Source organism: Pelophylax lessonae, assembly GCF_965119305.1.
Source record: "Pelophylax lessonae genome assembly, chromosome: 9".
Classification (NCBI taxonomy): Eukaryota; Metazoa; Chordata; class Amphibia; order Anura; family Ranidae; genus Pelophylax; species Pelophylax lessonae.
In genome coordinates, this window is record NC_138776.1 from 240,830,682 (window position 1) to 240,845,044 (window position 14,363).

At 44.4% G+C, this 14,363-nt stretch overlaps 1 protein-coding gene across 1 annotated transcript in view; it reads right to left on the reverse strand.

Moving 5' to 3' along the window:
* Nucleotides 1-14,363, reverse strand: part of LOC309563345 (phospholipid-transporting ATPase IC-like) — a gene marked incomplete at both ends in the record, with an annotated part of 170,504 nt that overhangs the window by 112,527 nt on the left and 43,614 nt on the right. Inside the window, 3 exons of the mRNA XM_082267739.1 lie at nt 2,396-2,484; nt 5,115-5,273; nt 13,666-13,748. Coding sequence (XP_082123865.1) covers nt 2,396-2,484; nt 5,115-5,273; nt 13,666-13,748 — 331 coding nt within the window. The remainder of the gene's footprint in view (nt 1-2,395; nt 2,485-5,114; nt 5,274-13,665; nt 13,749-14,363) is intronic.

Sequence of the window (14,363 nt, forward strand, 5' to 3'; positions counted from 1 at the left end):
TGTAGTTCTCAATGAACTGCCACTGTGCTGTGGAGTGCCGAGGTAGTTAATTTATTTTTCCTGTAATGCCTCGTTTCCACTGAGTGGTACGGTACAGTTCGGTTCAGTACGGTACGGTTCGGTACGGTACACATTGCGTTTCCACTGCCAATAGTACCCTTTCATGATAGGCGTGGTGTAGCAGGAAAGCTGTGATAGAGAATTCTCTGTCAACCAATCAAAGTTCTGCAGAGTGTAGCTCCACCCAGTTGGTACGGTACTAATGTGCTTGGTACCCCAAGGAAAGGGTACCAAAAAAGTGGTACGGTACGGTTCGGAATTAGGGTACCATTCATAATGGAAACGGCATAAATAGCGTACCGTACCGAACTGAACCAGAAAGCTCAGTGGAAACGAGCCATTAGTGTATCTGCTTGCCTGTATGGGACGTATGGGCACACAGATACACTGATGGATCTGCAGGAGAACAATGCTTTACAGCCTCCAAATTTTTTTTTAAAAATGCACATTTTTTTACCTGCAAAAAAATTTGCATTTATTGTTTCTTTCTAAAAAGTGAACTTATGCTTTAAACGGCAGAGCACCTCCTAATACAGCTGGGATTGACTACCTTTATAGTAAAGTAGTATTGAAACAGACTCTGGGTGGTTGCCATTAGTGTAGGGCACTCCCATAACCCCTTAGATCACTGCTCCTAACTTTATACCTTATGGAGGTCACTGCAAGGAGGAGGCAAGTCGAACTCAGCTCTGCACCCAAGGTCCAATGATCTGATTAGATGATAGTTTCCATTAAAAAATATGACAAGGCAACATTTTTTTCTAGTTTTAGTAGAGAAGGATTTGATCCCCGGTCTTTTTTACTGCTCTCCAAGACTCTGTTGGAAGTGAGGGGAACTCTCCAACATCAACATCATCACAGACAAAAATGAAAATGCTTTTCTTCAGTAGGGAAGGGGGAAACTGGAACCCATGTTGGATTGTTTGTCTGTGTCCCTGTTGACAGCAGGACAGAAATGAAGGCTAATAGGCCATACACACTATAAGATTTTCTGAAGACTTTTTCCTTTAGACTTACCAAAACCATATAATATGAGGTCAAACCTAAACACTTTCAATTTTTATCCAATCTGGCACGCCCTTGCACTACATAGAAAAGGTAAAGCCTCGTACACAAGCAACGAATTTCCGCCGACCGGTCGTTCGTCTTTTGTCCAGAGTGGTGTTTTGTTGGTTGGAATGTGCTCTAGACTGCACACAAATTTTGTCGTCCGACAGAATTATACTTCAGAAGTGATGTCATGTGTTGGATTGCTTTCTTTGTGTTCTTTCATCTCTGAGCATGCCAGTCTTGCTCATAAGATTTTTCCCTGTCGAAATCTGTACTGACTGCACGAAAATCGGATGTGTTTTGACGGTGGACAAAAAGTTTATAGCCTGCACACCAGAATTTTTTTGGCCGAAAAGTGTGAGTCGGTTGTCGAGAGCACCATACTAACAAGCCGAAAATCGGCAGATCGGTCGTCGGACGAAAATTCCCAGCCGAATTTCGACTTTTGTGTACGGGCTTTAAGTCTCTCAAATGGAGCCCCAGATAGTGATAAAAGCTCAACAGGATTTCTAACCATCTCCCACTCTAACCAAAAAAAAAAAGTTCCTTGGCTTGGTATACATATTAAGGCTGAGCCCTGGGAAAATTAAAAGTTCTCCCTTGCAGTGGGGCTTCCCTCGAACTGCAAGGGTTAACTGCTCCTTTAGTATAGGGAATGGTAAGAGCACTTTTACTTACCCGATTCTCTCCTCCCCCAGCAACAGAGCTCCCCTCCGCTCCTGAAGTGGACAGTTCTTTGGCGGCGTCACGTCCAATGGAGGACTTACGGTTCTGAAAATGGTCTTCACAACATTAGAGGTCCTTAGACTGCAGGAGTGCAGGGGGAGAAGAAGTTGCAGAGACTGGTCTAGCAATATGGAACAGCCTGTGGGAGTGGAGGATCAGGTAAGTAAAAACTGCTGTATCTGGTCCCCTAGGCATAGACAAACAGTTAACCCCTGCAGTGTGGGGTGCAGCCCCACTGCAAGGGAAGACCTAAAATTCACCTGGAGTTCAGCTTTAAGCACTTACTCTAGCCTTGCAGTAGCTGCTGCCTCTCTGTATCAGTGAGATTCCGGCTTAGAAACCTATGTGGAATCTTGTGACTCAAAGGCCAGGGTATCATCAATGGTTCCCATAAGACCTAGAAGAAAAGGAGCTTTGTGATCATACACTAGATTAACAGACCTCTAGACCAGTTACTCTTTAGGCCATCACTAAGCCATTGTCTAATATCCACGCTCATCCCTCCGCAACCACCTGTCTACTTCTAGATATTGGAGTTTCTCTTTACAACAGAACTTACACACAGAACAAGTTTGTTGATTAAATGGTCCATTTTTGTCCATTTTAAAACCATTTTACCAGAGTTTTTCATGATTTTTGTATCGAATCCTGAAAAAAAAAAAAAGACACTTTTTTAAATACATGGTAGCTGTAAAAAATACGATAAAACTGTGCAATACAGAAAAAGGAAATGGCAAAAAGGCAGAGGTATGTGTCAGGCTATCCAAAAGGCTGTTCAAAGTTCCCACAGGCAGTAGTCTCCATTCAACACAGACCAGTCAGTGCCTCCAACATTAACATGCTTCTCCAACCAAAAAAATGAATTCACAGAATGCTCTGCGGGTCTGTCCCTGGTCATCTACTTTAAATGATGTCAAAGATGTGATAAAAGAGAAGTATGAGGTTCTTTAAAAAAGATAAAAATATACTCACCTGAAAACTGGTAACAGTGCAGAACGAACTGCACTCATGTGATCTATAGGAGAAGTAGGGACAAAAAAGCTTTGGCCGTACTGCTCTTTTAAGAGTTCTGCTTGATAAAAGTATTAAAGAACTGAGCAGCTGCTACTTTAATGTGAGAACAACCTGGGCTTCATCTTTATGGCCCTTTAGATTGTATGTAAACTCCTAGACTCCCGCTGTGGAGTGAGGATGGCTTCCTTCGCTCCTGAGTCCCTACACAGCTGCTGGGGAGGGAGGACAACAACCTCCTCTCCCAGACTGTGGATCTGCTGCTGGGTGGTGAGGACGGCATCCTCCTCTCCTGGGTCCTTCAACTGCCACTAGGGAGAGGAACTGGCTGCTCAATCTCCTGTACCCTCATCCAGCTGCTGGACACATTCCTCCATCTAAGCCCATCCAGTGCAGAAACAGGTTCGTCAAGGTGAGTCAACACTTCCAGAGCTGTGGGTGGAGGTTGACAAAGCACACTGTTACTCTGCCCCATTACCCACACTTCAATTGGGATGTCAGAGCTGTTGGCTGCTACTTCCCAATAGTCTCAGGCAAAGGGAGCCCAGACCAGATGCTGAGCAGAGTCTAGCAGCCGCCTGTAGGCAATCTCCAGCTCCCATTTCTGAACTCATAGAACCTCCAAATATTCCTATGCCCACAGCATTTCCAAGATGTTCAGTCTCTGTAATCCAGGATTTCTTCCAAACTCCACTCAAGATTGCTTTCATAGTCAGGGTCCTCTGACAGCCTCCTGTACAACAGCCCCAGACCACCATAGCCAAAGCCTTCCGTTGGGCTGTCCATCACTGTCCAATGGCACACTTGGGCTACATACCATCAGATGGCTCTGTAGCTCTCGCCCAGTCGCATCCTGGACCAGCCTGCTTAACTCAGCTGTCCATTCCTTGTGCAGTTGTTCCCCCAATAACAGCACCCGTATTTCATACTGTGACCAGTACCTTTCCAGGATGGAGGGGGAGAACTTTTTACTGGTGGCGCTGCTCGCAGTCTATCATTTCCTTCCAGAGTTGCTGGTGGATTGGATTATACCATCCCAACAGGACCTGCACTGACACTGGTCCCCTGTGCTACATCTGCATCTCTCACAGCCTCCTTCCGAATTCCTCTTCAATGACGGCTGGTATTTGTACTTCTCCTCTTCTGCTAACTGGACCTGGTGGTGGTTTGGATGTCCCAGACTGCAGGAAGCATCCCACTGCTGCCATCCAAATGTGACGGACTGCCTGGCACTCCGCCTGGGTGCCTCCTGTCCTCCAAAACCATCCAGCAGACCTAGAGCTAGCTAATAGCAAGCCCTTTACCCAAGGCATTATACACAGACAAGATGTTGAGGTAAAAACCAAAGGAATGATTTTAGAATTTAGATAATTGCTCAGAGAAAGCTATACTTATATATAGGTACCCACATCCTAAATAGCATTGGAAAAATGTAGCAGATTTGGGGCAACAGGATTCTATCAGTACCTTCATAGGACATTACAAAGACGTTTTTTAAAAATAATCAATTTTTATTGTATACAAAAGGTTTTTCTATTTATTACACGATACAAGAAGACCATAAAATTTCATAGTATACAGAAATATCCCTCTGGGCGGTTACTACACCCCTAGTGTTGGGGTCATTCTAGCTGGGAAGCTACTCCAGAGAAGATAATGTGATTAAAGTGAAGTGTTTTTATCTTTCCCTTATCTTTATCTCACTCTTAGAGAAAGTATTATCAGCTGGCCACTGTGGCCGAAACATCCAACAGCAAATAATACTGGAAAAAGAAGCATATGCCTCCTTACCTTTCTCCTTGGTCACCAATCCTGCTTGTTCAGTGGTGTCAAGCTGAGTAAGATAGCTATCATCTCTCAGTTTCCCTTCTAAAGGTTTACATTACAACTTTTTTTGTTGGAGGGATGATTAAATTAGATCAGTAGTGGTGAACTCTCGTGATATAGGGGACCTCAAGTGCGACATCTGAAAGCACCAAAGGGTCGCACATAAAAATTATTTAAAATGGAACTACACTGCATCGGAGCACCAGAAACCAAAAATGCTATTTAAATAAGTTATTGACTCGACAGTCAAACAGTTATTGACTCGAGATAGGTACATCACCTGAGACTGTTGGAGAGCATGGTCAGTTCAAGGAAAAAGGGAAACAGGCTACTGTCTGAGGGGACCAGGAGGACTGCACAAAAAGTTCCAACGGCCACAGGTTGGGCAGCGGGGTACTAGATTGTGATTTCAAGATAAATAAAAAGTAAAGAATACAGACCTGCAAAGAGGACCAGTCCATAGCAGCATTCAGTATTTCGAATCCTGCAGTCCCTTAGCAGGAGGTTCTCGCTATTTAATGGATATTTTTTGCCTTTACATTCCAAGACTCCCACAAAACTGTAGATCTGCGCGTTTGGAGCCTCACATGTCACCAGGCCTGTAAAAATACAGTTTATTCAGGCTAAGAAATCATCTAATTAAAACAATAGCAGTAACCACAGTAAAATACTTTTATATACTGTTTTACCAGAGCAAATGTCTGAATCAGTTTCTTCTTTTATAAGCAAATATATTCATTATTGGCTTGAACATATTTCGTAAGTATACTATAGTTTCTGGCCTTAAATTGGAGTTTATAGATATAAATAAAGGGAGGGGGCTTCTAATCTAGGGGTACACCAAAAGCACTTAGTTTGCTAAAGAAATAAAAATGTTTGTCAGGATTCAGCAGCTGGGAGACCAGATATACAAAATTTTACCAGAAGTATTGGGACGTCTGCCTTTACATGAACATTAATGGCATCCAAGTCTTAGTCAATAGGGTTCAATATTGAGTTGGCAATTTTTTTTTATTTTGAAAATCTTGCAAAAGAGAAACACATCTCAACTCAACTTTTTACAAAAATACAAAAAATAAATATCTAAAATATTTTTTTGGTATACATAAATAGGGATAGACCGATATGTTTTTTTTTAGGGCAGATACCGATTCTGATATTTTGGTCACAACGTATCAGTATCGGCCGATATGGGCCGATATTTTGTACATTTAAAGTTTTGAAAAATAAAGACAATTTTTGACACAAATCTAGTACTGAACATGTTCATTTTGTTTAATGCTAAATGGCTGGCTTGATGGCACCCAGTCGTGGGTGGGTGGCTGGCTGGCTGGCACCCTGTGGTGGGTGGCTGGTTGGCTGGCACCCTGTGTGGGTGGCTGGCACCCTGTGGTGGGTGGATGACTGGCACAGGGGCTGTGGGTGGCTGGCTGGTACAGGGCCTGTGGGTGGCTGGCTGGTTAGTACAGTGCCTGTGGCTGGCAGGTACAGGGCCTGTGGGTGGCTGGCTGGCTGGTACAGGGCCTGTGGGTGGCTGGCTGGCTCCCTGGCACAGTGCCTGTGGCTGGCTGGTACAGGGCCTGTAGATGTGGGTGGCTTGCTGGCACCGGGCTGCTGTGGGTAGGTGTATGGCTGTGATACACTCCCGCGAGACTAGTCCCGACTCCAGACGAGGCTGTCCAAGGGGAGGGAGGCGGCCTAAGGAGGCAGAATGACATCACAAAAATATCGGCAATATTAGCCAATTCCAGGGCCGATACCGATATTTCGGGTAAAGTGCATATCGGCCGCCGATATATCGACCTTGCCTATAATCGGTCTATCCCTAATACATAACATATTGTATACATGACTAAACATAATAATTAAGGCTTACTTAAACCTATAATATATGAACAAAAGGTTTTTTTTTGGCAAATAGGACAGACATCTTCTACACATCATTGCTCAAACTTTATATACAGTACATTTAGACCAAAAAAAAAACACAGATTATCATGTGTATGTAGCCTTTCTTCAAAAGTATGTTTATTCTTCAAAATATAAGTGCGTGTCCAGAGAAAAAATAGGGAAAGAACCCAACACCCAGAGATCAACAAACAGCAGCTACAGGCCTGATATTTCTCCACGCCTTTATCCAAACCCTTTGCTGCCATCTGTCTTTCTAGAGACCCCAAATTTTCCCTACCTCACCAGAATCTCACACAACACACCACAACAGGAAGGACTTTCTGCCGAAGGGATACCTGAGACCGTGCATTCCAGGTGTAATATTAAACTACTAAGCTGACTAGAAAAAGAGTGTCCAAATCAAATCCCGTGCGATTCTGCAATGCTCCATATACCCACTCAGCAGAAGACATGCTAGGCAAGAAAGGAATATTCAGAGCCCTCCCCGACTTTTTATAGACTACTACAGTGAAAGGGCACTGAAGCAAGAAGTGGTCTATGGTTTCCCATTCACCCTGACACTCCACTCTCGGACAACCATGGTTGTCCAAAAGCAGCACTTCACGTTCCTCCTCACATAGAGTCTACTGTGGAAAGCGAGCCAGGCCTGGTTCCCTAAACTTCAAGGGAATCCACTCAGAATTTACCAAACATAAACCCCCTCTCATAATATGACCTGGGCAATCCCATAAGGCCAGTGGCACATGAAAGACAGTACCCACGATCTTCTCACCCAGGAGTCTCCTAGGAAGGGACCTGATATCCTCCGTTGTCACATTCCACCATCTAAGAATTTTCAGACATGGGGCAACATAAGTCGGGAGCTTACCATGCTTGACCCTTAGGCTTTTCACTGGCCTGCCGCTCTCCCAACAGCCCAGAAAAGGCCTAAACCAGATCTGTAAAAAACCTACCCATCCAGGCGGTCTCTCTGCTAGCATGTTACAAAAATTATGTTTCAAAAACATCAGCGAGAAGAACACAACAGGGTTGACCATTTCCTAGGCCACCCTTCCACCTAGATAGGCAAGTCACATTCCGCTTCACAAGATTCAGCCTGTTTCCACATAACAATTGGAAGAAACAAACAAGTAGGAATCAGGTAGGACTTAATCAAGTCCACCCTTTCCCTCAAGGAGAGCCGCCACCTCTTCCAGCATTTCACCTTGACATCATCATCATTTAGCCTGGCTTCCCAATTTGATTTACCGTAATCATCAGGGCCAAACTCGATGCCTAATACTTTGACTTTCTGTGAGGCCTCGGGAAGCTCTCACCTTCCTCGCTCATCCAAAAAATGTTACTTTTATCACGGTTGACCTTGGAGCCTGATGCCTCGGAATACTGCTCTATCACATAGGCTACAACCCTCGAGCGTGGCTCACCAGTAATGCACACCGGCACCCCGCATAACGGTCCGCTCTCTAGTCTTCTGACGAAGGGGTCAATTGTGAACACGTATAGCAAAGGGCTCAGCGGACACCCCTGGTGCACCCCCAAACCAACCCTAAAGGGCTGTCTAACCCAACCGTTAACAAGCATGAAGCTCTCTGCCTCTCTGTACAAAATCCTAAGCCATCCAATAAACCCACCCTTCAGACCATATTTGTCAAGGAGAAGCCAGAGGTACTCATGATTGACACGATCAAAAGCCTTCGCCTGATCAAATGTCAGCAAATACTTTCCCCAGCCTTTAGCCCTGCAACGTTCCAGAGCCTCCTGGACAGCTAACACCGCCGAAAAAGTGCTCCTGCCCTGGACCGAACAGTGCTGCTTACAAGAAAGCAACCTGTCTGCTACAGACGACCAGAAAATTATCTTTGCCAGAATATTTCTATCGACATTGAGAAGGCTAATGGGGCATCAATTCTCAATCATGGAGGGATCCTTTCCTTTTGACAACAGATTTACAGCAGATTGCCTCATGGAGGGAGGGAGGGAGGGAGGGAGTGAACCCTCTTGTAGACAGCCATTAAATACATCTAAAAGATAAGGTACCGAGCTGGATTTGAAAGTCTTCAAAAATTCAGCCGTCAATCCATCTGGCCCAGGCCTTTTCTTAATAGCCATATCGTCTATAGCTTTGACTACCTCTTCTGCTTTGATTTCCCCCGTGAAACTTGACAGTGGAATGTAAGTTCCCAGACCTGGTGTAGAGTCCAGAAAACTCGACATCTTTGCCTGATCAGGGTACTTCTCTCCCAGAAGATCCACATAAAAAGACCTTGAGACCTCCAGGATCCCTGACCTGGATTTCGTCAAAGAGCCCGTGCTATCCCTTAGCCCAACAACTGTCTTAACTGCTGCGCTTTGTTTGCAGTTCTGATAAGGGTCTGGCGAGTGATATTTCCTGTAGTCCCTTTCCAGAACCAAAGAAGTGTGCCGGTCACACAAATACTTCCTAAGGAGAAGTTTCACCTCAGAGATCGCCCATGAATCTCCACCACTCGAGACAAGGTAAACAAGTTTTCTCCACAGCAGCTGGTAGGCAATGTATTTACCAAGCTGTTTCCTTTTCCCTATGGCCTTGAAAAACCCAATGATCCAGCTTTTGGTAAGCTCCCACCACTCTAGCCTACTGCTGCAGAAATTCAGGATTTTTACCTGAGCCTGAGAAAAATCCTCAAAAGATGGTCTTACCTCCTTGTCATCCAGCAGAGCTGAATTCATCCTTCAAATACCCCTTCCTTTAGGTGGCGTAGCTGAAGCATTGAGAATAACAGACAGCATAAGGTGACTAGAGAACTCCACCATATGACACTCAGGTGCTGAAAAGGCAGAGTCCCCCTTAAAAAAATAAAACCTATCTATCCTGCTCTCACAACTGCCCCGCTTAAATGTTTAACCTGTGCTGTCTGGGGAAAATCTTCTGGAATTGCTTTCCTGGCTATCATATTAAGAAAGACGCTATCATATCTCAGGCTGTCAGTGGAGCCTTTCCTGTCTTTGGGCCTAGTGACGGTATTAAAATCACCTCCAAAGACAGCTTACCGAGATGCAAAAAGGAAAAGGAAAAGAGGCATTTGTAAAGAGGCATTTCCTGTCCCACCTAGTCATATTTCCTTTTATACAGCTAGTGCATTTCATTGTTTGATCACATGGACTAATTAATCTTCCACTTGCATATTCATTCTCAGTTAATTTCTTCATTATGTCAGGACTTTTGTGACCAAGTCGTCTGTACCATCTGTAAATGCAGTTTAAATGTTTTCCTCCTTATTAACCACCCCAGTTCAGCTGTTACAGTTCATCTGTAATTTTAGCCTTTGCAAGTAAGATGGAAGGACACTGCATTGCCTTGTTTTGTGAGCTTCTTCATTGACAAAAAAATTGTTTCAAGTGTGAATGGCTTCCACTGCTGTGTGAGCAAGACATTTTTCCCATGTAAGTTTTTGATTACACCCTGGGAAATAGGACAGTAAAGAAAACTGTTTCCTATCCCTTCTGAGTCTATTATTTGTCCATTATTTGTCCATTAGCTTTGGTGATTTTCTTCTGTTTTACTTTGGTCAAGGTCAATAAAGACATTTCTGCCATTTTTCATGTAGCTCCTGAATCAATGCACCATGCCTGCAAAGATGAGGTGCATCTTTTGGATTGAAAAACATATTCACTATCTGAAGCAAAGTCAGTTTCTTCCTTAACACTTTTGGCCTTTTGTAGTTTAGTTTGTTTTGTTTTTGGTCAAGGTCAATAAAGACATTTCTGCCATTTTTCATGTAGCTCCTGAATCAATGCACCATGCCTGCAAAGATGAGGTGCATCTTTTGGATTGAAAAACATATTCACTATCTGAAGCAAAGTCAGTTTCTTCCTTAACACTTTTGGCCTTTTGTAGTTTAGTTTGTTTTGTTTTTTGCATGCTAGCTTTCCAGATTCTGCAGTCTACTTTTAAATTACCTTGTTTCTTGCACACAAAATATTCATGTGTTTCTTGTTGCATGCCACTGTTTTTTTCCCCCCCATTTCATCTTTAAAGCAGACTCTGTGGTAGAAGCACCGTCATTATTAATGCTTTCTGTTTTACACTTATATTCCTCCATAAGCTTGCCCTTAACATATTCCAATGCCAGCTCATCATCTGGACATGCATCAAGTGTTGTGACAAGAGTTTCATAACTTTCTGGTTAACCGCTTAGCAGTGGCAGCCCGTGCATAGGGGGCGCCAGGGCGCCGCCCCCCCTAAAAAAAAAGGAAAAGAAAAGACAAAAAAAACAATAAAGTTAGGAAAAAAAAAATGGGTTCACCGGCCTGACCGGCCTATGTGGTGGCTAAAGGGGGGGTGGGGTTTACGACCCAGAAGAGGCGCCGATTGGCTGCCTTCTGGGGCGTAACCTGGGTGCAGAAAAGAGAGCGCTTGGCCACCCCCACCTGGCTGTGATTGGTCCAGACTCCAGCCTGGACCAATCACAGAAGGACATCATCTGGTCACGTGACTCGTGGGGCGGTGCACCGCCCCGGCGTCACGATCACCGCTTCCGCCTTCCGGGTTTCATTCCTTCCCGGGCCGCAGCTGAGAGAAGATAGAAGACTCCCGTCCGCTCAGAGCTCTCGCCGACGCCGAGTCGCCGCTTGACCAGGAGGACCAGTGCAGGACCAGGAGGAGACCAGGAGTCGGATCGGGCGGCGGGCCTTCTTCGTGGACGGATGGCAGACCGCATTCGGATCCAGGCCTCGGGTTGGAAGAGAGAGAAGAGTCCAGCCCTGTGTAGCAGCAGCCCGGTAAGTCCTCAGTCCTCCTCCTCCTCAGGCCTCTGTCCACTCCACAAAAAAAATGCATGCCTTGCCATTGCCTGCCATCCATGCCATTGCCTGCCATCCATGCCATTGCCATCCATGCCATTGCCATCCATTGCCTGCCATCCATGCCATGCCATTGCCATCCATGCCATCCATTGCCTGCCATCCATGCCATTGCCATCCATTGCCTGCCATCCATGCCATTGCCATCCATTGCCTGCCATCCATGCCATGCCATTGCCATCTATTGCCTGCCATCCATGCCATTGCCATCCATTGCCTGCCATGCCATCCATGATGATAATGATATCTGCTGCAGATATCATCATCATGGATGGATGGATGGATGGATGGATGGACGGACCCAGGCCAGAACAGGTAGGTACAGGCAGGTCACGGTGCAAGATTTATCAAGTTACCCAGGCCGGGCCCAGACCAGAGTGTGCAGATATCATTATATATATCATCATGGATGGATGGATGATCCATCCATCCATGATGATATATATATATATATATAATGATATCTGCACACTCTGGTCTGGGCCTGGCTTGGGATATTATTCTTGCACCGTGACCTGCCTGTACCTACCTGTTCTGGCCTGGCCTGGGTCCATCCATCCATCCATCCATGATGATAATGATATCTGCACACTCTGGTCTGGGCCCGGCCTGGGTAACTTGATAAATCTTGCACCGTGACCTACCTGTACCTACCTGTTCTGGCCTGGCCTGGGTCCATTCATCCATGATGGATGGATAGACCCAGGCCAGAACAGGTAGGTACAGGCAGGTCACGGTGCAACAATAATATCAAGTTACCCAGGCCGGGCCCAGACCAGAGTGTGCAGATATCATTATATATATCATCATGGATGGATGGATGGATGAAAGGGGCATGTATGCTGGTCACTACATTGAAAGGGGCCTGTACGCTGGTCACTGCATTGAAAGGGGGCATGTATGCTGGTCACTACATTGAAAGGGGGCATGTACGCTGGTCACTGCATTGAAAGGGGGCATGTACGCTGGTCACTACATTGAAAGGGGGCATGTACGCTGGTCACTACATTGAAAGGGGGCATGTACACTGGTCTCTACATTGAAAGGGGGCATGTACTGTGGGATTAGTGCTAGGGGGCCTATACTGTGGGATTAGTGCTAGGGGGCCTGTACTGTGGGATTAGTGCTAGGGGGCCTGTACTGTGGGATTAGTGCTAGGGGGCTTGTACAGTGGGGTTTGTGCTAGGGGGCCTGTACTGTGGGATTAGTGCTAGGAGGTCTGTACTGTGGGGTTTGTACTGCAGGGTTTGTGCCACTCTGTCAGTGTATCCCATAATAGGGTGTCTCTCACAGTATATCCCATAATAGGGCCCCTGCTCCCTATTATGGGATATACTAGCACTGAGAGACCCCTTAATATGTGATATATTGGGAGAATTTGTTCACGCAAGCAAAATATAGGGGACAAAATGGGTGGAGTCTATAAGGGGTGGGGCTTCTGATAAATGGGAGGGGTCAAAATAGAAGGGCGGGGTCTTGCGCCCCCCCCATCTTAAAACTTCACCAGCCGCCACTGCCGCTTAGTAATAGTGCTGCGACATGAAAATCTTTTTATTTCTCCTCCTTTACCTTTCAGGTGTTCAACCATTTCCAAAGTGTGCCTTATGCAATCCTGCATATCTTGGCCTTTCATCAGCTTGGTTTGGTATAGCTTTATAATCAAATACAGTTTATTGCTGAGATTATTCATGCACACCTTTTAAACCTTCCCACATTTCTTTTGCAGTTTTACGTTTATGGTGGGTAAAAAAAGAACCCCCCCCCCCTTTAAAATACATTTTGTTGCTTTGCAGCCTAAAATGAAGACAGACACAGCTTATGTTTTGTCCAGCTGCATTTACTAGTATTTGCAACTTAAAACATCCAAGTAAAAGATATAACATCAACATGTCAGAAAGAAAAAAAAAATCAATAACCGATTTTGAACTTGCAAATCTGATTTATTTATAGATTTGTATTGCTTGTTAGGTCACATTTTTTATGTATAGATTTTTGCTTCATGTTTACACATGCACTGGATGGTATAGGATGAATTATTTATGAATTCTATTGGGAAGCGCACCTACTCATTTAAATAATCTGTATAGATTTGTATTCAAACACTTTGTGTGCTGCACCCTAATAATACATTAGGTGCAAAATTATCCTTTTTATATATACATATCTGGAACTTGCAAGATAGAGATCATCTTACTGCATCACATAAATAATTGCTTTTCAGCCTAATCTGAATATTACCATCAAATGCTGCCAGTGCTTCTAACGTGTTTAGGCTGGAGTGTGTAACTGGTAAAGCCTGACGGAATTTAAGGTTGGTCTCTCTGGAACACAGAAGAAAAAAAAAAAAAAACAAAGAAAGAAAACCTTATAAAAAGGTAATGTACTAATGGTAAAACTAACATATAAGGCAACAAAAAGTACCTGAATAAAACGTCTACTGGAGCTTATAGGTACAACAGCATGGCAGTTATAATACAGTTGCAAATGTTCTGCCACAAAGGATCAACAGATCGAAGTTATCTTAGCAAGTCTGTGTTGTAAATATTATAAATAAGATCTTGTTTTAGAACAGGGGTCTCCAAGCTACGGTCCAGGGGCCTCATCAGGCCTGCTACAAGATTTTATCTTGCCTAAAGCTAGGGTCAGTGGTGTATCAGCACAAACTGGGGATTTAGATCAGTTGGTCTCACCCTTCTAATGGAGATGCTGATGTATGGAGGAGGGGGCTTCTAATGTGAAAAGGGGAATCTTATTTGATGGGGGGGGGGCTTCTGATATAAAAGTTATTTCTAGGAGCAAGTATATTAATTTCTTGTATTTTATTCATTAATTTAGAAAAAAATTATAAAATATACAACGTGTCCCTCATAATGAAAAGTATGGAGACCCCTGCCTTATAATATGGGGAAAGTTTCTGTAGACCTGTTTTAAGGTGA